We start from the raw sequence: 27,358 nt of genomic DNA on the forward strand, positions 1-27,358 counted from the left end.
ATTTAATATTCAGCCAAAACATGATGTGAGACTCTTTCGTACAGGGGACTGTTGTTGGACCCCGGCCGGCTTTAAGAGGCGATGGAACATTTTATTAACGACTTCATCGTTACATTATTAGTGCTAACATGATTAATTATAGATCCCTGTTTCTAGGATGATTATTTGCATTGTTTTATATTGTAATATAAATAATTTATGTATTTCTTTATATTTTTCCATATGTTTTGCTTTATTATAGAATAATTATAATAGTTATACATACTTATTCATATTGTATTTATCCATGTTTATATTTACATTTGATTAACTAACGTAGCATTCACATTTGTGATCAATCAAGTATTTCTAAATCTGATATTTATTTATAGTTTCCTTGCTCGATAGATAGGAATATATTGTATTAATTATTGAAAATAAGTAACTAGTAACCAAAGTTATTCAATAACTGTAGTGCAGTAAAGTACAATATGAGTAAGATAAGATTGACGTTTATTAATTAATCCAGAAGGAAATCCTTGTGCCAAAGATTACAACAGAAGAAATGCAGAAAATTATAGAATAAAAATAAAACTATGAATATGAACAATAACAGTTAATCAAGTGTGAAAGAAGTAATACTGACACCATAGTAGCATAGAACACAGTAGCATTCAGAGTGAGGTCAATAAAGTTAAAACACGATTCATAAAATAGTAAAAGTAAATTACAGCAACGAAGATGAAATACAAGACTACAAATAAAAGACATTAATGTCCATCTAGTAAAACGTTATAATGCAGATGGTGTGGTTATTATTGTTGTTAGTGCCAACAACTATAAAGTAGAATAATAATAGCAGTAAAATGTACTTTGTTCCATACGGAAGCGCATTGCATTCACTGGATTAAAAAAAAAAAATAGAGCCCTTTTCTCGTAATTACGAGAAAATAAAAATAAAAAGGAAACGTCTGTAAATCCTCTCTCTGTGGCAATGATGGCGCTATCGCAGTTAATCTGCTATTATTACCTTCTCGGTTTGAGACACTGGGAAATACTGATGTTTCTAAAACATGAGGATGTATTAAATGTAGTATGTCATCACTGCGCAGGCATCTCAAGGCGTTAGGGTTGTTCAGGCGGAAAGCCCAGCCTGACGCGCTGGATGTCCTCTGTTTCTGCAGGAGCAGCTGAACCAACACGGGATGCTTCATTTGAAATGCATCCAATCTGGTTTGGTAGTGACTGTAACGGACCTCTGAGAGTTTAAAGTATTGTAATAGTTTGTTCCTTTTTTTTGTCCTTTATTTTAGTCCGTTTTGTTACTGCAGTCGGTGCATTTCCGGTTGCGCTCTTATTTTGAAGGTAGAAAAAACAGAAGTTGTTAGTAAGAAACGGACAGAAAGGAAAAGTTGCCATAACAACGGAAAACAGTGTAAAAAGGTTACGGATGTATTAGTTTAGCACCTGGCTGATATGGGCACAAGGTTTGCACCTGTTCAAGTTCATGTTTTGATCAAATATTTATTAGATGGTTACGTTTTTTGTCTGTGTCAGAGCTTAAGCTAACCAACTGCTATTTCCGTTTTTCTTCATCGTTCTTACGGTGAGTTCAATAAACCTTTACGAACCATCACTTAAAGACTCCAGACTATAATTCTGCCGGGGATCCTGCAGTGACTCAAAGAACTGTGTGGCACCTGTTAAACATCCTAGATCCCCAAGGAGGAGCTAAGGCAACGGAACCGTCTAAGAAGACGCCTGTACACACACATGCATACAGACTGTACACACACATGCATACAGACTGTACACACACATGCATACAGACTGTACACACACATGCATACAGACTGTACACACACATGCATACAGACTGTACACACACATGCATACAGACTGTACACACACATGCATACAGACTGTACACACACACATGCATACAGACGCCTGTATGGCACCTTTCGTAATCAGGTCAGGATGTCGTAATTACGAGAAAAGGGGTCTACTTTTTTTTATCCAGTGAATGCAATGCGCTTCCGTAGTTCCAGTCCATCGCTGATCTCCTCTTTTATTGTGAAGGAGCGGAAGTGGTGCGAGTGTTTCCGGGTCCACAGCGAGCAGCTCCGCTGAGTGGAAAGAAGGACACAAACACGGTGTACTTTCCTTTAGTCTTCTTGGACTCCATCTGTGGGAAATGTCCACATGTCAGGATGCTCAACATGCATCCAAACGGCGGCTCTAACTGCGGCTCGCGGACCTCCGACTGGACGTTTGGAGACATCCGGATATGAAAAGGAGCAAAGTGCTGGATGTGGTTTTAAAGGCCGCCATGGAGCTGCGGAGAGAAGCAGGTTGGTTTCTTTCTGCTGCTGGAGACACGTCCTGCTCCTGTGCTGCTGAGCTACCGCTAGCTGCTGCTGCTGAGCTACCGCTAGCTGCTGCTGCTGAGCTACCGCTAGCTGCTGCTGCTAACAGCTAGCTCCTACTGTCAGCTGCTAGCTCCTGCTAAGCTAACGCTTGCTCTAACTGTTAGCAGCTAGCTGCGAGCTCCTACTGTTAACAGCTGGCAGCTACGAGCTCCTGCTGTCAGCTGCTAGCTCCTGCTAAGCTAACGGTAGCTCCAGCTGTGCTAACAGCTGTTCCTGCGTGTTCAGGCATTACGGTACGAGCGTAAAGAACTGACTTCAAAATAAGAGCAAACTTCCGGTGAATGCAAACTGTATTCCAAGGAAATTTTGTATTTGTATTGTGTGGATACTTATACCTAATATCGACAGCATGCCACCTTTTGAAGGTGCCTCTTCCAATATCCGGACATTCTGATTTCAAAACAAAAGCTCTAGAAAATCACATTCATGATCCAATGTGTCTCAAATTTCAGATTGTATTTTAAAGGGTTCATAGTTACAAACTAATGATGTCAAGATGTCACTCAGAAAGAATGAAGACATCCTGATGTTGAATTCCAAAATAAAAGCCCTTCAAAATCTCCATGAGTTAAATTTCACCATCTCGAGGCGTCTCTCTAAAGGGCTTTTGTTTTGTAACACATCAGATTGTCTTGATTGTTTCCGAGTGACATCTTGAGATGGTCTACTATTAATCTAAAGTGGAATTAGAAATTAGAGACATTTGCTCCTGAATGGGATTTTCTAGAGCTTTTATTTTGAAATTCTAAGATGTAACGTCCTCATATTGGAAGAGGTAGCTTCTGAGGTGCCATTATTGATTCACACAATAGAAATACAAAATATCCTTGGAATACAGTTGCTAGTACACACGTACCGTAATGCCGGTACACATGTACCGTAATGCCAGTACACATGTACCGTAATGCCAGTACACATGTACCGTAATGCCGGTACACATGTACCGTAATGCCAGTACACATGTACCGTAATGCCGGTACACATGTACCGTAATGCCAGTACACATGTACCGTAATGCCAGTACACATGTACCGTAATGCCAGTACACATGTACCGTAATGCCAGTACACATGTACCGTAATGCCAGTATACATGTACCGTAATGCCATTACACATGTACCGTAATGCCATTATACACGTACCGTAATGCCAGTACACACGTACCGTAATGCCAGTATACATGTACCGTAATGCCAGTATACACGTACCGTAATGCCAGTACACACGTACCGTAATGCCAGTATACATGTACCGTAATGCCAGTATACACGTACCGTAATGCCAGTACACACGTACCGTAATGCCAGTACACACGTACCGTAATGCCAGTATACATGTACCGTAATGCCAGTATACATGTACCGTAATGCCAGTACACATGTACCGTAATGCCAGTGTACATGTACCGTAATGCCAGTACACACGTACCGTAATGCCAGTATACATGTACCGTAATGCTAGTACACACGTACCGTAATGCTAGTACACACGTACCGTAATGCCAGTACACACGTACCGTAATGCCAGTATACATGTACCGTAATGCTAGTACACACGTACCGTAATGCTAGTCCACATGTACCGTAATGCTAGTCCACATGTACCGTAATGCTAGTCCACATGTACCGTAATGCCAGTACACATGTACCGTAATGCCAGTACACACGTACCGTAATGCTAGTACACATGTACCGTAATGCCAGTACACATGTACCGTAATGCCAGTACACATGTACCGTAATGCTAGTACACGCGTACCGTAATGCCAGTACACATGTACCGTAGTGCCAGTACACATGTACCGTAATGCCAGTACACACGTACCGTAATGCTAGTACACACGTACCGTAATGCCAGTATACATGTACCGTAATGCTAGTACACACGTACCGTAATGCCAGTATACATGTACCGTAATGCTAGTACACACGTACCGTAATGCCAGTATACACGTACCGTAATGCCAGTACACACGTACCGTAATGCCAGTACACATGTACCGTAATGCCAGTACACATGTACCGTAATGCCAGTACACACGTACCGTAATGCCAGTATACATGTACCGTAATGCCAGTATACACGTACCGTAATGCCAGTATACATGTACCGTAATGCCAGTACACACGTACCGTAATGCCAGTACACACGTACCGTAATGCCAGTATACATGTACCGTAATGCTAGTACACACGTACCGTAATGCTAGTACACGTGTACCGTAATGCTAGTCCACATGTACCGTAATGCCAGTACACGTGTACCGTAATGCCAGTACACATGTACCGTAATGCCAGTACACACATACCGTAATGCTAGTACACATGTACCGTAATGCCAGTATACACGTACCGTAATGCCAGTACACATGTACCGTAATGCTAGTACACGCGTACCGTAATGCTAGTACACATGTACCGTAATGCCAGTACACATGTACCGTAATGCCAGTACACATGTACCGTAATGCCAGTACACACGTACCGTAATGCCAGTACACACGTACCGTAATGCCAGTACACATGTACCGTAATGCCAGTACACATGTACCGTAATGCCAGTACACACGTACCGTAATGCCAGTACACATGTAAGGCAAGGCAAGTTTATTTGTAGAGCACATTTCAACAACAAGGCGATTCAAAGTGCTTCACATAAAACCATTAAAAGCATCAAAACATAATGCAGATTTAAAACAGTTAAGAAAACATTAAAACAGTCAAAAAGCAAAATAAAAGTAGAAAAAGCAAAATAAAAGTTGAATAAAAGTTGCAGTGCAGTTTAAGAAATAAAATGCAGTAGTGAGATGCAGTAATTGAATCTGGTTCAGTTAAAGGCAGCAGCAAACAGAAACGTCTTCATTGTGGACTTAAAGGAGCTGAGGGTCTCAGCAGACCTGCAGTTTTCAGGGACCTTGTTCCAGATATGTGGAGCAGAAAAGATGAACGCTGCTTCTCCATGTTTAGTTCTGACTCTTGGAACAGAAAGTAGACCCGTCCCAGACGACCTGAGTGGCCGGGATGGTTCATAAGGTAGCAGCAGATCACAAACATACTTAGGCCCTAAACCATTCAGTGCTTTATAAACCAGCAGCAGGATTTTAAAGTCAATTCTTTGCGAGGAAGCCAGTGCAAAGACCTCAGAACTGTAGTGATGTGATCCACTATCCTGGTCTTAGTGAGGACTCCTCCTTGTGTACTCGTTGTAAACATAGTAGTGGTCCTCCTCCTTGTGTACTCGTTGTAAACATAGTAGTGGTCCTCCTCCTTGTGTACTCGTTGTAGACATAGTAGTGGTCCTCCTCCTTGTGTACTCGTTGTAAACATAGTAGTGGTCCTCCTCCTTGTGTACTCTTGCCAGAATCCCAAAGAAGATTTTGTCTTTCACATTGAGGAGTGAGGTGTTCTGGACTTGTTTGATATTTCTCTGAGATGTGTTCACTTCCTGCCAGTTTGGTTCCTCTACTCTTGAGAGGATAGTTGGTTTAGCTAGTTTAATCAGTTTCTCCATCTTCTCCCTTCTGGGATCACTTTAGACCCACGAAGGTTCTTCTCCCGCTCCTCTTTGTTGCTCTCAACTGCCTTGATCTTTGGTAATTTAGGAGGTTTGATATTTAAATGGTTTCTTAATGGCCCCTACCTTCACTCAACACAGCACAATATCTGAATCCGATGTCCTTCCATGCTCCAAATGTGCTGCTGGGTCAGTGCCCAGCTGCTCTTCTTGTTCATGGCTACAGCATTGACCTCTGCATCACTGCTACTACTAATAATACTAATAGTTGAACTTACTCAATAGAACTATTTTTAATGAACTTATTATTATACTTTACTTTCTCACAAAAAACATTAATTTGTGTCTCTATAACAGATGAAAACTTAATCATGAAGACATATTCTGAAGTTCAGTGAACACAAGTTTGTGGATTGAATTTGACATCTGTCTGTTTGTGTCTCAGTTTTACCTTCAGATGTGCGAAAAGTGATCGTTGGTGAAGAAGAGCAGCAGGACCCACGCATTAAAGAGGACCAGGAGAACCCAGAGCCCCCACACATTAAAGAGGAACAGGAGAACCCAGAGCCCCCACACATTAAAGAGGAACAGGAGGAACCAGACCCCCCACACATTAAAGAGGAACAGGAGGACCCAGAGCCCCCACACATTAAAGAGGAACAGGAGGAACTCTGGACCAGTCAGGAGGGAGAGCAGCCTCAAGGGCTGGAGGAGGCTGGTATCAAGTTCTCATTCACTCCTGTGAAGAGTGAAGATGATGAAGAGGAAGCTCAGTCCTCACAGCTTCATCAAAGACAAACTGAACACATGGACACAGAAGATGATGGAAAGAATTGTGGAGGACCAGAACCAGACAGGAACTCAAGACCTGATGAGGAGACTGGAGACTCGTCTGAGACTGAGACTGATGACAGTGATGATATGAAGGAGACCAGAGAACCTCAGTCAGGTTTCAACAAAGATTCAAGATGTCATGATAGTAAGAAACATTTTAGCTGCGCTGAATGTGGGAAAAGATTTGGCACCAAGAGAACCCTGAAAGAACACATGAGAATTCACACAGGGGAGAAACCATTTAGTTGTACAGTTTGTGGTAAAAGATTTTCCCGAAAGGGTCACCTGACACAACACATGCCGGTCCACACAGGAGAGAAACGATTCAGCTGCAGCATGTGTAAGAAAAGATTTGCCTGGTGTTCACAGATCACAAGACATATATGTGTTGGCCGTCAGTCCTCACAGAGTCATCACACTGAGGAGAACCGAGAGGCAGAACCTCCAGCCAGCAGCTCAACTGAACACATGAAAACAGAAGCTGATGGAGAGGACTGTGGAGAACCAGTACCAGACAGGAACTCAGATCGAGAACCAGTCAGGAACTCTGATTCTGACAGGAACTCAGGTCTAGTTAGACATCCAGAACCAGATACTGATAAAGCGACTGAACCGTATTCTGAACCTGACGACAGTGTTGACATTGAGTTTTGGAAAGAGACCAGGAAACATCAGTCAGGGTTCACTTACCAGAGAAATAAAAAGGTCTCTGTAAAAGATGGATTTATTAGCAACAAGAAACCATTCGGCTGCTCTGATGACGAGGCTGAAGCTGAACCCAAGACTGATGACAGAGTTGATGAGGATCAACCTCCATCAGGTAGAAAGCATCTGAAAGGTGAGGTCTCTGTCAGAGATACAGGAAGTAACACTGACATGAAACCTTTCAGCTCCTCTGAGTCTCAGGAAAGACCTGAAGACCGTCTCACTCTGCTGACACACCAGAGCCCTCCCACAGAGGAGAAACCATTCCGCTGCTCAATGTGTAACTCAGACTGCAGTGACAGTGACTCTCTAGTTCAACACATGAGGATCCACATGAGACGAACACGGTTCAGATGCCAAACTTGTGGTGAAGAGTTTGCATGGAGGAGATATCTGACTAGACATATGGAAGTTCACACAAAGAAGAAATTCTACACCTGCAGAGATTGTGACCAAATATTCACCTGGTATAACACGTTCAGAAACCATAGATGTGTTGGTCGTTGTTTCTCACAGCTTCAGCAGACTCAGAACCGAGAGGCAGAACCTCCAGCCAGCAGCTCAACTGAACACATGGAAACAGAAGCTGATGGAGAGGACTGTGGAGAACCAGAACCAGAACGGAACTCGGGTCCAGAACCAGATTCTGTTGACTCTTCTGATCCTGAGACTGATAACAGTGATGATTGGAAGAAAACCAGAGAACCTCAGTCAGGCTTAAACTCTCTGAACAATGAGGAGGCTTCCAGTGAGAAACCATTTAGCTGCTCTGAGTGCGGGAAAAAATTTAGCCACAAAGGAAATCTGAATAGACATGCGAGAACTCACACAGGAGAGAAACCGTTCAGCTGCTCAGTGTGCGGGAAAGGGTTCAACGTTCGTTCTTCTCTGAAGGTCCACATGAGATGTCACACAGGAGAGAAACCATTCAATTGTTCCGTTTGTAAGAAATATTTCACACAGAGAGGGAGTTTACAGACTCACATGGGAATCCACACGGGAGAGAAACCGTTCAGCTGCTCAGTGTGTGAAAAAAGATTTCTCACCAAGGCACAACTGAAGAATCACACGATGAGTCACACCGGACAGAAACGATTCTCCTGCAGTGTTTGTCGCCAAGGATTCACCTGGTACGACCAGCTCCGAAACCACCGGTGTGTCGGACATCCGTCCTCACAGCTTCACCCGGCCGAGACCCGGGAGGAGGAGGAGGAGAAGGAGGCCGCTGCCGCCTCAGCCTTCAGCCAGCAGCTCAGCTGAATACATGGAATTAAAAACTTCTTATATGAGAAACAATATAGATCTGGCATAGAATTCTCTTTTCATTACTCTTTGATGAGATAACAATGAATACACAGAGGGACTTCTGTCTAGAAAGGCTTTCAATACATACAAACATACTGTATATACAAACATTTTAGTTCCCATGTTTTCTGAGGTTCAGTACTTTTTTTTGAATGTCCAATCAGTGTTGATGTATTGATTCTTGATTAGAAGGGTTGTGCAACACTGTCTTTAAGGGTGTTGACGACTGTTGTCTCAATCAAACGTCTTCACCAGTCGATGTGTTCGGACTATTTTCTTCTACACATATTTAATGAGCCTGAGAGTTATGGTTTATATCGTCTTATTTTTGTGCATAATAAAAATAAAGAACATGAGTTGTTTATGTTGTTTGTTCATTGCATACAGTTTCTGGCTTTGTGTTAAAATAATACATTAAATGTATATAGCACACTTTAGAATACAAGTGAAATCTAAAGGTGCTTCACATAATGTTCAAATCAATTATAGAACGTCAAACATTTTACACTAAAGAATCAATTTAAAGCTAACGGTGTGCTAGCATCAAGCTAACATTATGCTATTAAAGGACTTTTATAAATAATACTGAGGGGAAGTACGCCGCCCTGAGAGATTGGTGAGGTGCAACAAGCTCTTTCCTTTTAGTCCGATAACAATAAATAAAGTACCTTCTGCCAATTCAGTGTGAATCGGCCTCTTTGGGTTTTTCAGTTTTTTTGTAGCAGATCCTGTTTGTGATTTTCATCGACAGGATTTCATGGACTGACCGGTTTGGGGACCTCAGCGCCTCGCGACGTGACGTCACCTCATCACGACACGTCACCACACGTCATGTCAATACATACCAAATATTGTTTATCATATTTATCATATCATATTTGTGGTTTATGTTAATATTTATGGTTGAATTGTGTTATAAACATGTAAAATGGACTTATATGCTCTTGTAAGGCTGTGCAGTTTGTTTTGCTATGTGACATCAGAGGCTCTTCATGGGAGTACGAGGACTTGGAGAGTGAGGAAGACCTCCTGATGAAGAACTCAACCCAATAAAATTCAATCAGCAGAATATGATTCCTTTAATGTAAATACAACAACGATCACAATGTTTGATTGAAACAGATTTCTAATACAAAAACTTTCTCTCATTTAATTAAAATGTCAAACTTGAAATAGCGACAGTATGAAATGCATCAAAATAAACACCCAAATATAAAATCTGTTAAAAGATTTTTTTCTATACTTTTTGACTATTTTGTGCCCAAAAAAAGATTCAGCTTGGGGCCAAAACGATTTGGGCCAGAGGTGCACGTTCTCATCTCTTGTGTGTTTAAGATGAGATGCTTTTTTGTTGTTGCATTGAATCATACGGGGAAGTTTGCTGAAATTGTTTAGATGGCCCGAACAAACAAAAAAAAAAATCCACCAGCCGCCACTGTTCATGTTCCTTCACAAGTACTGAAGCTGGAAGGTTTCTCTCCTGTGTGGAGTCGCATGTGTCTCTTCAGATTTCCACTTTCACTGAAGGATTTCCCGCACACAGAGCAGCTGAATGGTTTCTCTCCAGTGTGGATCCTTATGTGTTTCTGTAAACTATCACTCTTTGTGAAAGATTTCTTACAAACTGAGCAGCTGAAGGGTTTCTCTCCCGTGTGTGATCTCATGTGTACTTTTAGATTTCCATTTTCACTGAAAGCTTTACTGCATAGTGAGCAGCTGTATGGTTTCTCTCCTGTGTGGATCCTCATGTGTTTCTGGAGACTATCACTTTGTGCAAACGATTTCTTACAGAATAAGCAGCTGAACGGTTTCTCTCCTGTATGAGATCGCATGTGTCTCTTCAGATGTGCCTTGAAGCCAAATCTTTTCCCACAGTGAGAGCAGCTAAATGGTTTCTCACAAGTACCACATCTGGAATCGCTGACAGACTCAGTCGGAGAGTTTAAACCTGACTGAGTAGTCTTCTTCCACTCTTCATCACTGTCATCAGTCTCAGACGAGTCTCCAGTCTGGACAACAGCATCTGGTTCAGGATCTGAGTTCCTGTTTGGTTCTGGTTCTCCACAGTCCTCTCCATCAGCTTCTCTTTCCGTGTGTTCAGTTGAGCTGCTGGCTGGAGGTTCTGCCTCTCGGTTCTCCTCAGTCTGAGTCTTAAGAAGCTGTGAGGACGGATGACCAACACATCTATGTGTTTTGAGGCTAGTGTACCAAGTGAATCTTCTTTCACAAATACTGCAGCTGAATCTTTTCTCCCCCGTGTGGAGGGGCATGTGGCGCGTCAGACTTCCTGCTTGTGTGAAACTTTTACCACAAACTGAGCAGTTGAATGGTTTCTCTCCCGTGTGAGATTTAATATGTAACTGCAACAACACCTTCCGGGTGAATCCTTTACCACACGACAAGCAGCTGAAAGGTTTCTCCCCGGTATGAGTTCTCACGTGAATCTTTAGATACGTCTTGGTTCCAAATCTTTTCCCACACTCAGAGCAGCCAAACGGTTTCTCTCCAGCACTACATCTGGAGTCACTGACAGAGACTTCATTATTCAGCGAGTTTGGACCTGACTGAGGTTCTCTGGTCTCCTTCCAGTCTTCACTGATCTCAGGTTTATTACATTGTTTTGTTACATTACAAGTTTCGTCACTGCTGGATATTTGTAAATGTCCATCTGGGCCTGAGATCCAGTCTGGTTCTGGATCTGAGTTCCAGTCTGGTTCTGGTCCTCCACAGTCCTCTCCATCAGCTTCTGTTTCCATCTGTTCAGTTAGTCTTTGATGAAGCTGTGAGGACTGAGCTTCCTCTTCATCAGCTTCTGTTTCCATCTGTTCAGTTAGTCTTTGATGAAGCTGTGAGGACTGAGCTTCCTCTTCATCATCTTCACTCTTCACAGGAGTGAAAAAGAACTTGATACCAGTCTCCTCCAGCCCTTGAAGCTGCTCTTCCTCCTGACCGGTCCAGAGTTCCTCCTGTTCCTCTTTAATGTGTGGTGGCTCTGGTTCCTCCTGGTCCTGTTTAATGTGTGGTGGGTCTGGTTCCTCCTGGTCCTGTTTAATGTGTGGTGGGTCTGGTTCTTCCTGGTCTTCTTTAATGTGTGGATCCTCCGGGTCCTCCTGGTCCAGACTGGAGCTCCAGTCCTGCTGCTCTTCTTTTACAACGATCACTTTTCGTACATCTGAATGTAAAACTGAAACACAAACAGCTGTTAAAGTAAACAAACACTTATTTATGTTAAAGCTGTTTCGTGGATTCTATTAGCAGAAAGTAACACAGTATATTTACCCTAGTACAACTTCAAAGGAACATGTACTTAATACTTCTACTTCACATCTCAGTTGCGCTGCTTTGTTTTTGATCAGGCTCTTTGTGAACAATCGGTATGCCCGGTTTAGGACCAGAGACTACAAGATGTGGTAAACTTCTCACCACCTGCCAAACCATTCCACCTAGCAACCAGGCACCATCTTACTCTGGTCTCAATGCCACCGTGGAGAAAGGCTCATCCTCTCGGATAGCTCATGGTTAATATCTATCAATGCATGATCAGAGGACTGCACAGACTTTGATATCTTATCTGGAGCACTGAACCTTGCGTTGACGTGTGATCCCAAAAAGAACAATGAAAGTGTGATCAGCTGGTGGGGAAGCTGAGGTCTTCAACGCCTGAAGGAACCGTCTTGCATCCCGGGGAGGCTGGGGACATGGAACCCAAGTGGGCCACGTTCAAAGCGGCTGCTAGGATTCGTGATCAGAAGCTTAGCTCTGCCCGCCAGTTCAGAACAAGCTGGTGGACCCCAGCGGTGTCTGAGGCCTTCTGGGCTGGGCTGGTCCAGAGGTCTGTAGAAGCAGCAGACGGATATCTGCAGGCCAGAAGGCGGGAATGCAGGGCAAGTCTTAAGCTTTGGGATGAAGTGGAGTGGTGGAAAGACCACTTTGAGAAACTCCTGAACCAGACCAACGTCCTCCACGGAGGAAGCAGAGTTTGAAGACATAGGGGGACGACTCGTCCACCCTCCTGGCAGAGGGTATTCAGGTAATCCAGAAGGTCTTGGGAAGCAAAGCACCAGGATGAGGTTCACCCTGAGATGCTGAAGACTCTGCACATTGTTGTGCTGTCTCGGCCGACACGTCAGTGTCGCGTTGAGGACAGTGCCTGCTGAGCGGCAGACCGGGGTCGGTGGTCCCCAGTTTAAAAAAAGAAAGAAGGGGGGACTAAAGAGTTATCTCTAATTATCGGGGTATCACAGCCTCACAGAGTTTATTCCAGGCTGCATCCGGCCTGGTTGTGGAACAGTGGACCAGCTCTTTACCTGGACAGGTCTGTTGGAGGGGTTCAACAGACCTGCATCCAATCCACATCTGTTTTATGGACTTGGAGGCTTACGAACATGGAAATTGGATACCGTGGTTGACAAAGTCAAACATGTTTCCAAGATTGTCGCTTGTCACTAATTCGGTTTCACTGAGGGAGGATCGGGTCCGTTTTGAGGACCTCAAAATTGCATCTCTTTGCAGATGATGTGGTTCTATTGGATCCCTCAGAACGAGACCTTCAGCAGCACTGGGGTCGGGATGAGAGTCAGGACCTCCAAGTCTGTTCTCACGGTTCTCTGCCAAAAAAAGGTGGCTTGCCGCCTCGGGGTTGGTAATGAGTCACGGCCCCAAAGCGAGGGGGTTTAAGTATATCTGGGTCTTGTTCACCGGTGAGGGGAATTAATTTAACGGTCCATCTATGTTCAGACTCTCATCTCTGGTCATGAGCTCTGGGTAGTGACCGAAGGAACCAGGGTGTGGGTACAAGCGGCTGAAACTAACTTCCTTTGTCGAGGGTCTCGGCTCAGAGTAGAGCCGCTAATCCTTCAGGTCAAAAGGGACGAGCTGAGGGGATTCAACATTGGATCTGGATCCTCCTGGACACTTTCCGATAGAGGGTTTCCTACTGGTAAGAGGGACGTCTGTAACACCCTCTTCAGACCCGGCCCCAGAGAGTGGATTCATTATCTGAAGTAAACTTAAGTTACTAAATAAAAGTACAATATTAGTAGAAGTAGAAGTATAAAGTAGCACCCAATAGAACCACTCAAGTAAAGTACTTCAGAATTGTACTTCAATGCAGTACCGATATTACATGCAATGCTTTGTGGCCTCAGTTTTACCTGCCGAGTCGCTCCCGTCGCCTCCTAAAAAAAGAGATAAATCGCAATTAGAACAAAAAGCATTTCCCATCAGCTGTTCAGTTTAACGAAGGCGACGACGTGACCGCCGGTGTTCAGACTCACCGACCACCACCACGTCTTTGCCCTGCAGCCACTGAACGCCCCGAGACCGCCTCTCCATCCAGAACTCCCGAATGGTGTCCACGCAGTAGGTGTCCTGGATCTTGGAGAAGGTGGCCGGACTGACGACCCCCATGTTCATGAAGCGGAACAGGAGGGCCACTTTGCTGTAGCTGCTCCCGCTCAGCAGGATGTTCGTCCCCAGCATGAAGTCGCCGGCCAGCATCCCGAACTTGAAGGTGGGCTGCGAGGTCCAGCTCCAGACCACGTGACCGCGAGGACAGACCTGAACCGGAAGAGACATTTATGGGCTCAAAAGGAGGTGAAACCACTAAACCTTTTTAGCCCCAAGCCCCGCGGCGCCCATTATCGGACAAGGAAAGAGAAGGATAAGTCAAGAGACGTTTCCTAAAGGATCTCCGGAACCACAACGTTGACTAACTTCATTTAAATTGCTGAAATACAGTAAAGCCTTGTGGGAAGAGTTCTATCGGCTCAGAAAAAATGTAACTTACCGTTAAGTTTATGTAATTACATAAACCCCGTAACCTCGCCGTCATTTCCGGGCGGCGGCCGTAACGTTTCACTAGATCGTTAATAAGTTCACTTTACAAAGTTGGATTTCAATAAAAGACACTTCTTTGTAAACCTACGAGCTTGTAGGAGTATGATAGATCCTTGTGTGTAGTATATTAGTACCTGGAAAAATAAATTAGACTTTGCAGACTTCCCTGATCGGGGGAGGTTTCTTAGAACGCGTCACTCGTCTTAAGCGGAAATTTATGCAGTCAGATACCCAGCATGCCCCAAACCGACCATGTTTAGGCATAAAGGTTATAACTTTTACATTTCTTAATCAAACACAGTTTTTTGATTGAAACTCCTTCGTAACACCAAGGCTCTGATTTATTGGGATTTTTCAAGTATCTGGAAAAACTCGGGGCGGCTCGAAGCCTTTTTGGGGAATCTTAAACAAACTATGCTCAGATCATGCTAGATGTTCATAGTAATGATCATAATATGGTGTACAAGTTTCAACACGGATTATAACTAATTTGGGGTTCATACGACGACTTGAACAGGCCTCACTAAGGCCTCTAGGGCTCCTCCACCCTAGGGGTAAGAAGGGTAAGTGGACAAAGAGACGTGGGGGCACTCTACTGGTTATACTGGTTATAGTGGTTATAGTGGGCAGAGTTACCCATTCGACAACGAAGGCGGTACACCTCTGCTGGATGAGGCACTGGAAGGGGGGCGGGCCCAAGCACATCCGTCCGGTGGACATCCGGCAGCGGCACCGCTTCACCGGCAGGCGGAGCAGCGCCGCCAGCTGGCGGAGGCTCTCCTCGTAGACGACGGACGCCCGAGAGCCCAGGAAGTCCTCCTCCCTCAGGACGTTGTGGAGCTCTGCGGGAAGACGCACCTCTTCAGGGCCGCGGATCGTCTCGTCGGCCGCCTTCGGCCCGGCGTCTGGAGCGGCTCCCGGACTGGAGGACCGGGCGAGTGGGAGGAAAGGAACTTTGTGACATCGGGAACAAAAAGAGACACAGAAAAGGTTCCGCCGGCGGAGAGCGACTCGGTTCTTACCGACTGGACTCTGGAGCCGCAGGAGGCCTCGCGCCTGTCGATGGCCACGGAGCCTTTTCATAGCTGGAAGGGACAGAGGGTCAGCGGGAGCAGCTTCCACCTCTTTATGAGGTTCCTCCTCTCAGAGGTTAAATACACAGGTTAACGCACACGGCACACTGAAGCACTTTGAGCTGCGCACGTTTCATTTTGGTAAAACGGACGAGCCACACGTCTCACTTTGATGTTCCAGGTCTTTAAACGAAGCCTCTGAGGCCGACGGCTGCTTCCTTTAAGATGCAGCATCCTTTCCTTTCCAAGACATTGAACTGTCCATTTCAGTGAGAGAACAACACACACACACACACACACACACACACACACACACGGTGAAGAGGTCTGTGTGTGTGTGTGTGTGTGTGCGCTGTACATTCTCTCAGTGTGTGTGAGCTGTACATTCTCTCAGTGTGTGTGTGTGTGTGTGTGTGCGCTGTACATTCCCTCAGTGTGTGTGTGCGCTGTACATTCTCTCAGTGTGTGTGTGTTGTACATTCTCTGAGTAGTTGTGTGTTCTGGTAAAACAGCGCCCCCCTCTCGGCGCCTCAGTGCGTTCAGGCGGCCCGCGGTACTGCAGCCGCGACGCGGCGCCTCTAAAATGCCCGTATGCGTCTCCACGTTAGCAATGCTAGCCGTTAGCTTCTCTTCACTTTAGTTTAATTAAAATGTTTTTAACTAAACTATCCTCTGAGGCGGAGTCACGAGAGGGTAGAGTCACGTGGTTCTAACAGTCCGCTCGGGAGATAACTTTGGCCCTAATACTTCCGGGTTAGCTCAGCTAGCATCGTGAACCCACTACAGCGAGCTAACAGCTGGTCACTGCTGACAGCAGACTGGGACCAGCAGCACCAGTAGCACTCACCTGTCCAGCAGCAGCAGCGCCAGCTCAGAGTCCAGAAGCCCCGTGGCCGCGCGCAGGGCGCTCCAGCGCGGGAACGCGGGCCCGATGTTGACCCTCTCATCCGGGTCTTTAGAGGAGGCCTTCGTGGGAACGCAGCTCGTCTTCTCCGGAGGCCTCCAGTTGATGTCCGCCATCTCGCTGTAACTCCGAGTTCTTCTTCTTCGAATAATAATGGTTCTTCTTCTTCTTCTTCTTCTTCTTCTTTGATTTTTAATGGCGGCCGGTGACTTTAAGATGGCCGCCCCCTGCTGGAGGACACAATAACAACACCTGTTGCTCTACATGACAATAGTTCTTCTTCTTCTTCTTCTTCTTCTTCTTCTTCTTCTTCTTCTTCTTCTTCTTCTTCTTCTTCTTCTTCTTCTTCTTCTATGTATTCTGAGTACTACGAGTACTACAAGTATTAGTATGATGAGTGCTATGAGTATTATGAGTACTACAAGTATTATGAGTGCTATTAGTACTACGAGTACTATGAATACTGTGAGTACTCCGAGTACTTCTTCTGTGGTCTTAAAGTAAACATTGGTCACCTGTTCTTTGGAAGAGATCAGTGATGTCATCGTCTGGTCATGTGACCCTGAAACCAGACTAAGAGGATTATTGTTCTCTTCAGTCTCCGGTCGGTTCTGTTTATTCTAGAAGAAGAAGAAGAAGAAGAGGAAGAAGAAGAAGAAGAGGAAGAAGAAGAAGAAGAGGAAGAAGAAGAAGAAGAGGAAGAAGAAGAAGAAGAGGAAGAAGAAGAAAAAAAAGAAGAAGAAGAGCCAGTGACGCTTGATTGACAGATGGAGCTAAAGGCGTGTGCCGCGCTGCTGCTGATTGGCTGCGTCTGTCAGCAGAGAGCCGGCTGCAGTCTGCCCGACTACACGCCCACCTCACCTCGGCTGCAGGTAGGACAGGTGCATGCTGGGAAGGACTTTACCTGTGTGTGTATACACACAACATCATGGGGACACTATGGGGACCTCTTTGGGACATCTTGGGGGACACGATGGGGATATTATGGGGGACATCTTGGGGACATTTTGGAGACAGGTTAAGAGGAAGTGTGTGTTCTGTGTGTTCGTCAGGTTGAGATTCCTGAGTCAAACGTCGTCACTTCTCTGAAGAAGAAAAACGGAATCAGTCGACTTCCTGGACTCTGTCAACGCCTGAAGAGACGCAGAGTCACCGTGCTGGTAAAGAACATGTTATTACACGTGTAATAAAGATGTAATAAGAGTTACATCATGTGTAATAAAGATGTCTGTCTGTCTGTGTGTCTGTGTCTCTCTCACAGTGTAACCGTGAGAAGTTCTGCTGGCGGGGGCGGAGTCAGAAGACCTGGTCTGTCCAGGTGTGTCTCTGTCCACGGGGTTCTAGGTGTTCACATTTTTTTATTCATGGTCTCTGAAACAATCGCATACCTTTTATTAAATCAACACAGTGTCTCTATGTAATAAACATGAAGTCTCTATGTAATAAACATGAAGTCTCTATGTAATAAACATGAAGTCTCTATGTAATAAACATGAAGTCTCTATGTAATAAACATGATAACTTGATGAGGATCTACAAAAACTCAAACGGAGTATGTATGGGGGAGAAGTGAGCAGAATGAAAAGATTAAGAACAGTTCATGGAGAAAGGGTTGACAGCTTATCGGTTCTTATTGAGTTTCAGGTGAGGCCCTACATCCCTCCCCCTCTTCACTACTACAAATGCCAGAGGTCTGGACATACAGCAGTCTGTAGAGGAGACAGAGGTCTGGACATACAGCAGTCTGTAGAGGAAACAGAGGTCTGGACATACAGCAGTCTGTAGAGGAAACAGAGGTCTGGACATACAGCAGTCTGTGAAGTAGAGAGGTCATATACATGTGATTAAATGTTCAGCAGATAAAACAAAAACAATGTTCTTTACAAGGAGACACACTCGTGATGTAAAACTAAAACTATATAATCAGGAAGTGGAAAGAGTAAAACACTTTACATGTTGTGTTTGTGGTTTGATAGAAGGGTTCTGGGCTGTACATAATAAACAAGTAGAGGAGGAATGTAGGAGTGGTGAGCATAATGAGCTGTCTGGAGGGAAGGGAATGGGTCAGATAGAACTGCTTTGAAAGCAATAAACAGTGGATTCATTCACTCTATATTAGATTATGGGTGCGTGTACGGGTCATCACCTCTAAAACAATCACATGAAATCCAATATCAGGCAATGAGAATATGCACTGGTGCTTTTAAAACAACTCCAACGCGGCACTACAGGTGGAATGACTCTAGAGGAACAGAGAACGCAGCTAGCAATAATCTATTGGGCGAATATACAGGAAGAGCATCCAACTCAGGACCTTAAGACCTGCTGGAGGAGAGAAGAGAAGAAGAAGAAGAAGGAGAAGGAGAAGAAGAAGAAGAAGAAGAAGAAGAAGGAGAAGAAGAAGAAGAAGAAGAAGAAGAAGGAAAAGAAGAAGAAGAAGAAGAAGGAGAAGAAGAAGAAGAAGAAGGAGAAGAAGAAGAAGAAGAAGGAGAAGAAGAAGAAGAAGGAGAAGAAGAAGGAGAAGAAGAAGAAGAAGAAGAAGAAGGAGAAGAAGAAGAAGAAGAAGGAGAAGAAGAAGAAGAAGAAGAAGAAGAAGAAGGAGAAGAAGAAGAAGAAGGAGAAGAAGAAGAAGAAGAAGAAGGAGAAGAAGGAGAAGAAGGAGAAGAAGGAGAAGAAGAAGGAGAAGAAGAAGAAGAAGAAGGAGAAGGAGAAGAAGAAGAAGGAGAAGAAGAAGAAGAAGGAGAAGAAGAAGGAGAAGAAGAAGAAGAAGAAGAAGGAGAAGAAGAAGAAGAAGAAGGAGAAGAAGAAGAAGAAGAAGAAGAAGAAGAAGAAGAAGGAGAAGAAGAAGAAGAAGGAGAAGAAGAAGAAGAAGAAGAAGGAGAAGAAGGAGAAGAAGGAGAAGAAGGAGAAGAAGAAGGAGAAGAAGAAGAAGAAGGAGAAGGAGAAGAAGAAGAAGGAGAAGAAGAAGAAGAAGGAGAAGAAGGAGAAGAAGGAGAAGGAGAAGAAGAAGAAGAAGGAGAAGAAGAAGAAGAAGAAGAAGAAGAAGAAGAAGGAGAAGAAGAAGAAGAAGGAGAAGAAGAAGAAGAAGAAGAAGGAGAAGAAGGAGAAGAAGGAGAAGAAGGAGAAGAAGGAGAAGAAGAAGGAGAAGAAGAAGAAGAAGGAGAAGGAGAAGAAGAAGAAGGAGAAGAAGAAGAAGAAGGAGAAGAAGAAGAAGAAGAAGGAGAAGAAGAAGAAGAAGGAGAAGAAGAAGAAGAAGGAGAAGAAGGAGAAGGAGAAGAAGAAGAAGAAGAAGAAGAAGGAGAAGAAGAAGAAGAAGAAGAAGGAGAAGAAGAAGAAGAAGAAGAAGGAGAAGAAGGAGAAGGAGAAGAAGAAGAAGAAGAAGAAGAAGAAGAAGAAGAAGAAGAAGAAGGAGAAGAAGAAGAAGAAGAAGAAGGAGAAGAAGAAGAAGAAGAAGAAGAAGAAGAAGAAGAAGAAGAAGAAGGAGCAGAAGAAGGAGAAGAAGAAGCAGCCATTGCGTTACTAACCCCGGGACAGCAGGGGGCAGCATAAACATTAGAAGTCCGCCCAGAAACTCAAGAAGAAGAAGCGGAAGCAGCCGAAGACAACAAGCAGAAGAAGAAGCAGCAGCAGCTGGACGGTGAGCAGCACCGACACGTTCACGGTCTGTTGTGTTCACGGCCGTCGTGTGTGTGTGTGTGTGTGTGTGTGCGTGTGTGCGTGTGTGTGTGCGTGCGTGTGTGTGAGAGATGGCGGCTGTTCAGCCGGTCTCGGACTGAGCTTAGCTAGCTAGCAGCTAACGTTAGCATGTATCTGTCGGTGTTAGCGCTGTTAGCACGCTAGCTGTTAGCATAAGCTCATCAATACAACGTTGTAGCTAAACGAGCGAAGGTGAATAGTTAATGACGTCACACTTCGTGTGCGTCGTCATTCAATTGATCCCATGATTAGCTTGTTAGCTGCCATGCTAACGGGCGAGATTCAATTCAGTTTATTTGATACGGCCCAACATCACAATACAAGTTATCCTCAGAGCTCTACAGTCTGTAACACAACATCCGGGATCTCACATGATCAGGAACAACTCCATAAAGATACTAAACCCTTCACAGGGGAAACGGGGGAGATGCAGGTTATATTGGAAAGACTAGAGACCAGAGACTGGACTAAGACTCTAGCTCATAGACCAGAGACTAGACTAAGACTCTAGCTCATAGACCAGAGACTAGACTAAGACTCTAGCTCATAGACCAGAGACTGGACTAAGACTCTAGCTCATAGACCAGAGACTAGACTAAGACTCTAGCTCATAGACCAGAGACTAGACTTAGACTCTAGCTCATAGACCAGAGACTAGACTAAGACTCTAGCTCATAGACCAGACTGGACTAAGACTCTAGCTCATAGACCAGACTAGACTAAGACTCTAGCTCATAGACCAGAGACTAGACTTAGACTCTAGCTCATAGACCAGACTAGACTTAGACTCTAGCTCATAGACCAGACTAGACTTAGACTCTAGCTCATAGACCAGAGACTAGACTAAGACTCTAGCTCATAGACCAGAGACTAGACTTAGACTCTAGCTCATAGACCAGAGACTAGACTTAGACTCTAGCTCATAGACCAGACTAGACTTAGACTCTAGCTCATAGACCAGACTAGACTAAGACTCTAGCTCATAGACCAGAGACTAGACTTAGACTCTAGCTCATAGACCAGAGACTAGACTTAGACTCTAGCTCATAGACCAGACTAGACTTAGACTCTAGCTCATAGACCAGAGACTAGACTAAGACTCTAGCTCATAGACCAGAGACTAGACTTAGACTCTAGCTCATAGACCAGAGACTAGACTTAGACTCTAGCTCATAGACCAGAGACTAGACTTAGACTCTAGCTCATAGACCAGACTAGACTAAGACTCTAGCTCATAGACCAGAGACTAGACTAAGACTCTAGCTCATAGACCAGAGACTAGACTTAGACTCTAGCTCATAGACCAGAGACTAGACTTAGACTCTAGCTCATAGACCAGAGACTAGACTTAGACTCTAGCTCATAGACCAGAGACTAGACTTAGACTCTAGCTCATAGACCAGAGACTAGACTAAGACTCTAGCTCCTAGACCAGAGACTAGACTAAGACTCTAGCTCCTAGACCAGAGACTAGACTAAGACTCTAGCTCATAGACCAGAGACTAGACTAAGACTCTAGCTCATAGACCAGAGACTAGACTAAGACTCTAGCTCATAGACCAGACTAGACTTAGACTCTAGCTCATAGACCAGAGACTAGACTAAGACTCTAGCTCATAGACCAGACTAGACTTAGACTCTAGCTCATAGACCAGACTAGACTTAGACTAGACTCTAGGTCATAGACCAGACTAGACTTAGACTATACTTAGACTCTAGCTCATAGACTAGACTAAGACTCTAGCTCATAGACCAGACTAGACTAAGACTCTAGCTCATAGACCAGACTAGACTAAGACTCTAGCTCATAGACCAGAGACTAGACTAAGACTCTAGCTCATAGACCAGACTAGACTTAGACTCTAGCTCATAGACCAGACTAGACTTAGACTAGACTCTAGCTCATAGACCAGACTAGACTTAGACTATACTTAGACTCTAGCTCATAGACCAGAGACTAGACTATGACTCTAGCTCATAGACCAGACTAGACTTAGACTAGACTCTAGCTCATAGACCAGACTAGACTATCACTCTAGCTCATAGACCAGACTAGACTTAGACTATACTTAGACTCTAGCTCATAGACCAGACTAGACTTAGACTATACTTAGACTCTAGCTCATAGACCAGACTAGACTTAGACTATTCTTAGACTCTAGCTCATAGACTAGACTTAGACTATACTTAGACTCTAGCTCAATAACTACTGTTGTTATTGATCAACAGGATGATCCTGTAAACAAATCAGACTCATTGATCTGTTTTATCTTTCAGGTTTCAGCTCTAAAACACTTTCAGTCGTATCAGCACGTAGAAGAACCAACACAACAGTTGGTCAGTGCCTGGTCAGTGGTCAGTGCCTGGTCAGTGGTCAGTGCCTGGTCAGTGGTCAGTGCCTGATCAGTGGTCAGTGCCTGGTCAGTGGTCAGTGCCTGGTCAGTGCCTGGTCATTGGTCAGTGGTCAGTGCCTGGTCAGTGGTCAGTGCCTGGTCATTGGTCAGTGGTCAGTGCCTGGTCAGTGGTCAGTGCCTGGTCAGTGCCTGGTCAGTGGTCAGTACCTGGTCAGTGGTCAGTGCCTGGTCAGTGCCAGGTCAGTAGTCAGTGCCTGGTCAGTACCTGGTCAGTGGTCAGTGCCTGGTCAGTGGTCAGTACCTGGTCAGTGGTCAGTGCCTGGTCAGTGCCTGGTCATTGGTCAGTGGTCAGTGCCTGGTCATTGGTCAGTGGTCAGTGCCTGGTCAGTGGTCAGTGCCTGGTCAGTGGTCAGTACCTGGTCAGTGGTCAGTGCCTGGTCAGTACCTGGTCAGTGGTCAGTGCCTGGTCAGTACCTGGTCAGTGGTCAGTGCCTGGTCAGTGGTCAGTGCCTGGTCAGTGGTCAGTACCTGGTCAGTGGTCAGTGCCTGGTCAGTACCTGGTCAGTGGTCAGTGCCTGGTCAGTGGTCAGTGCCTGGTCAGTGCCTGGTCAGTGGTCAGTACCTGGTCAGTGGTCAGTGCCTGGTCAGTGCCTGGTCAGTAGTCAGTGCCTGGTCAGTACCTGGTCAGTGGTCAGTACCTGGTCAGTGCCTGGTCAGTACCTGGTCAGTGGTCAGTGCCTGCATCAGCGTGGCTGCGGTGGCGTCCTGGTGGAGGAGCAGGCTGATGGAGAGCGACTGTCGGATCCCCGTGGCGTGTTGTCGGCCTCGAGTCCTCGTCTTCCACGCGCTGTTCTGGGGCCTCGTCTCTCTCAGGTCAGGCTGCAGGTCAGAGGTCAGGCTGCAGGTCAGAGGTCAGGCTGCAGGTCAGAGGTCACTAACATGTGGTTGTGTTTCAGGGTGTTTGGAGCGGCTCTGCTGAGTGAAGAGAGAACTCCAGGTACGAGCCAATCAGAAGCGATCCTCAGACTGCAGCAGGAAGGCCTCTGACCTCTGACCTCTTCTTGTTCCCTTCACAGGGAAACAGGTGGTCGCCCCCTGCTGGCTGCTGGAGGAGTTTGTGGTGACGACAGAGTGTTCGCAGTGTAACGCCTTCCAGACCGTAAGTGTTGGTCCCTGAACGCCTCACAGCTGCTGTTGGTGGTAGGAGGCTGACGCGTTGTTGTTGTTGTTGTTGTTGTTGTTGTTGTTGTTGTTCAGGCGTCGTGGTCGTCCTGCGGACCAACAGGATACGTGGAGAGAGTCAACTGCACCAGGACCAACCGAGACGAGTACAAGAGGTCTGTTTACTGACTCTACTGTCTGTTTACTGTCTCTACTGACTCTACTGACTCTACTGACTCTACTGTCTGTTTACTGACTCTACTGTCTGTTTACTGTCTCTACTGACTCTACTGACTCTACTGACTCTACTGTCTGTTTACTGACTCTACTGTCTGTTTACTGTCTCTACTGACTCTACTGACTCTACTGACTGTTTACTGTCTCTACTGACTCTACTGACTGTTTACTGTCTCTACTGACTCTACTGACTCTACTGACTGTTTACTGTCTCTACTGACTCTACTGTCTGTTTACTGACTCTACTGTCTGTTTACTGTCTCTACTGACTCTACTGTCTCTACTGTCTGTTTACTGTCTCTACTGACTCTACTGACTGTTTACTGTCTCTACTGACTCTACTGACTCTACTGACTGTTTACTGTCTCTACTGACTCTACTGTCTGTTTACTGTCTCTACTGACTCTACTGTCTGTTTACTGTCTCTACTGACTCTACTGACTCTACTGACTCTACTGTCTGTTTACTGACTCTACTGTCTGTTTACTGTCTCTACTGACTGTTTACTGTCTCTACTGACTGTACTGTCTGTTTACTGACTCTACTGTCTGTTTACTGTCTGTTTACTGACTCTACTGTCTGTTTACTGTCTGTTTACTGTCTCTACTGTCTGTTTACTGTCTACTGTCTGTTTACTGACTCTACTGTCTGTTTACTGTCTGTTTACTGACTCTACTGTCTGTTTACTGACTCTACTGTCTGTTTACTGTCTCTACTGACTCTACTGACTCTACTGTCTGTTTACTGTCTCTACTGACTCTACTGTCTGTTTACTGTCTCTACTGACTCTACTGTCTGTTTACTGTCTGTTTACTGTCTGTTTACTGTCTCTACTGTCTGTTTACTGACTCTACTGTCTGTTTACTGTCTCTACTGACTCTACTGTCTCTACTGTCTGTTTACTGTCTCTACTGTCTGTTTACTGACTCTACTGTCTCTACTGTCTGTTTACTGTCTCTACTGACTCTACTGTCTGTTTACTGTCTCTACTGACTCTACTGTCTGTTTACTGTCTCTACTGTCTGTTTACTGTCTCTACTGTCTGTTTACTGACTCTACTGTCTGTTTACTGTCTCTACTGACTCTACTGTCTGTTTACTGTCTCTACTGACTCTACTGTCTGTTTACTGTCTGTTTACTGTCTGTTTACTGTCTGTACTGTCTGTTTACTGACTCTACTGTCTGTTTACTGTCTCTACTGACTCTACTGTCTCTACTGTCTGTTTACTGTCTCTACTGTCTGTTTACTGACTCTACTGTCTCTACTGTCTGTTTACTGTCTCTACTGACTCTACTGTCTCTACTGTCTGTTTACTGTCTCTACTGACTCTACTGTCTGTTTACTGTCTCTACTGACTCTACTGTCTCTACTGTCTGTTTACTGTCTCTACTGACTCTACTGTCTCTACTGTCTGTTTACTGTCTCTACTGACTCTACTGTCTGTTTACTGACTCTACTGACTCTACTGTCTCTACTGTCTGTTTACTGTCTCTACTGACTCTACTGTCTGTTTACTGTCTCTACTGACTCTACTGTCTCTACTGACTCTACTGTCTCTACTGTCTGTTTACTGTCTCTACTGTCTGTTTACTGACTCTACTGTCTCTACTGTCTCTATACTGTCTCTACTGACTACTGTCTCTACTGTCTGTTTACTGTCTCTACTGTCTGTTTACTGACTCTACTGACTCTACTGACTCTACTGTCTGTTTACTGTCTCTACTGTCTGTTTACTGTCTCTACTGACTACTGTCTCTACTGTCTGTTTACTGTCTCTACTGTCTGTTTACTGTCTCTACTGACTGTTTACTGTCTCTACTGACTACTGTCTCTACTGTCTGTTTACTGTCTCTACTGTCTGTTTACTGACTCTACTGACTCTACTGTCTGTTTACTGACTCTACTGTCTGTTTACTGTCTCTACTGTCTGTTTACTGACTCTACTGTCTGTTTACTGTCTCTACTGACTCTACTGTCTCTACTGTCTGTTTACTGTCTCTACTGTCTGTTTACTGTCTCTACTGACTACTGTCTCTACTGTCTGTTTACTGTCTCTACTGTCTGTTTACTGACTCTACTGACTCTACTGTCTGTTTACTGTCTCTACTGACTCTACTGTCTCTACTGTCTGTTTACTGACTCTACTGTCTGTTTACTGTCTCTACTGACTATACTGTCTGTTTACTGACTCTACTGTCTCTACTGTCTGTTTACTGACTCTACTGTCTCTACTGTCTGTTTACTGTCTCTACTGACTCTACTGTCTCTACTGTCTGTTTACTGACTCTACTGTCTGTTTACTGTCTCTACTGACTATACTGTCTGTTTACTGACTCTACTGTCTCTACTGTCTGTTTACTGACTCTACTGTCTGTTTACTGACTCTACTGTCTCTACTGTCTGTTTACTGACTCTACTGTCTGTTTACTGTCTCTACTGACTCTACTGTCTGTTTACCGACTACTGACTCTACTGTCTGTTTACTGACTCTACTGTCTGTTTACAGTCTCTACTGACTCTACTGTCTGTTTACTGACTCTACTGTCTGTTTACTGTCTCTACAGTCTCTACTGTCACTATTGTACTCTACTGTCTGGTTACTGACTCTACGAGAATTCATATCAATACAATCAGATTAAAAAGCAGAACTTTATTAACAATTTCCCCCTTCCCCCACATGCCCCTCCCCTTCCCCCACATGCCCCTCCCCTTCCCCCACATGCCCCTCCCCTTCCCCCACATGCCCCTCCCCTTCCCCCACATGCCCCTCTCCTTCCCCCACATGCCCCTCTCCTTCCCCCACATGCCCCTCCCCTTCCCCCACATGCCCCTCTCCTTCCCCCACATGCCCCTCCCCTTCCCCCACATGCCCCTCTCCTTCCCCCACATGCCCCGCCCCCAGCTGTCGCTCTGCCGTGATGGAGGAGCATCTCTTCTGGAAGTTCGAGGCGGCCATGTTGGCCCTGACGGTGGTCTTCGCCGTCCTGGTGGTCGTCCGGCAGCGCTGGCTGGACCGCCTCGCCTCCGAGAAGGTCCGGCGCCAGATCGAGTCCATCTAGTACCGGGACCGGGACCAGACTCTGGATCTAGACTAGACTCTGGGATCAGGACTAAAGCAAAACCTGCACAGACAGTTTGTCGTCGCCATGGAGACGATACCACCAGCTGAGAACCAGAAAGAAATCTGATTCCAGTCAAGGTTCCCTCCAGAGGAACCGGTCCATGACTCGCTCAGACGTCGTGGGTCTTTGAACGCACCACCAGCAGAGTTTCTTCTATTCATGTTCAGGTTTGACTGTAATGTTTTAAACTAAATAAACAAACTG

The 27,358-nt window shown here is 45.1% G+C and overlaps 2 protein-coding genes and 1 long non-coding RNA gene across 3 annotated transcripts; 1 reads left to right on the forward strand and 2 right to left on the reverse strand.

Moving 5' to 3' along the window:
• Nucleotides 1-9,950: 9,950 nt before the first annotated feature.
• Nucleotides 9,951-11,524, reverse strand: LOC306748755 (uncharacterized protein; the record flags this gene model as incomplete). Its single annotated transcript, XM_079231965.1, has 1 exon — nucleotides 9,951-11,524. The coding sequence occupies one exon, from the start codon at nucleotides 11,522-11,524 to the stop codon at nucleotides 10,208-10,210; it is 1,317 nt and encodes a 438-aa protein (XP_079088091.1). The 3' UTR covers nucleotides 9,951-10,207.
• A 3,901-nt stretch (nucleotides 11,525-15,425) lies between these two features.
• Nucleotides 15,426-16,657, reverse strand: LOC306748657. The gene is made up of 3 exons (XR_013771160.1): nucleotides 16,527-16,657; nucleotides 15,629-15,691; nucleotides 15,426-15,528 (listed from the first exon to the last, which is right to left on the reverse strand). It is a non-coding gene; the product is annotated as an uncharacterized lncRNA (long non-coding RNA).
• A 6,618-nt stretch (nucleotides 16,658-23,275) lies between these two features.
• Nucleotides 23,276-27,358, forward strand: jtb (jumping translocation breakpoint). Its single transcript, XM_079231626.1, has 5 exons — nucleotides 23,276-23,506; nucleotides 23,590-23,630; nucleotides 23,710-23,792; nucleotides 23,891-23,970; nucleotides 26,935-27,358. The coding sequence occupies exons 1-5, from the start codon at nucleotides 23,418-23,420 to the stop codon at nucleotides 27,089-27,091; spliced, it is 450 nt and encodes a 149-aa protein (XP_079087752.1). The 5' UTR covers nucleotides 23,276-23,417; the 3' UTR covers nucleotides 27,092-27,358.

This window comes from Taurulus bubalis (genome assembly GCF_910589615.1).
Source record: "Taurulus bubalis genome assembly, chromosome: 16".
In the NCBI taxonomy this organism is placed as follows: Eukaryota; Metazoa; Chordata; class Actinopteri; order Perciformes; family Cottidae; genus Taurulus; species Taurulus bubalis.

Excerpts from the sequence above, each read along its gene's own strand:
- jtb (XM_079231626.1), top strand. The coding sequence starts at position 23,418 with ATGGAGAGCGACTGTCGGATCCCCGTGGCGTGTTGTCGGCCTCGAGTC. Across the intron at positions 23,507-23,589 it reads TGGGGCCTCGTCTCTCTCAG|GGTGTTTGGAGCGGCTCTGC; the intron begins GTCAGGCTGCAG and ends GTTGTGTTTCAG. Across the intron at positions 23,793-23,890 it reads AGTGTAACGCCTTCCAGACC|GCGTCGTGGTCGTCCTGCGG; the intron begins GTAAGTGTTGGT and ends GTTGTTGTTCAG.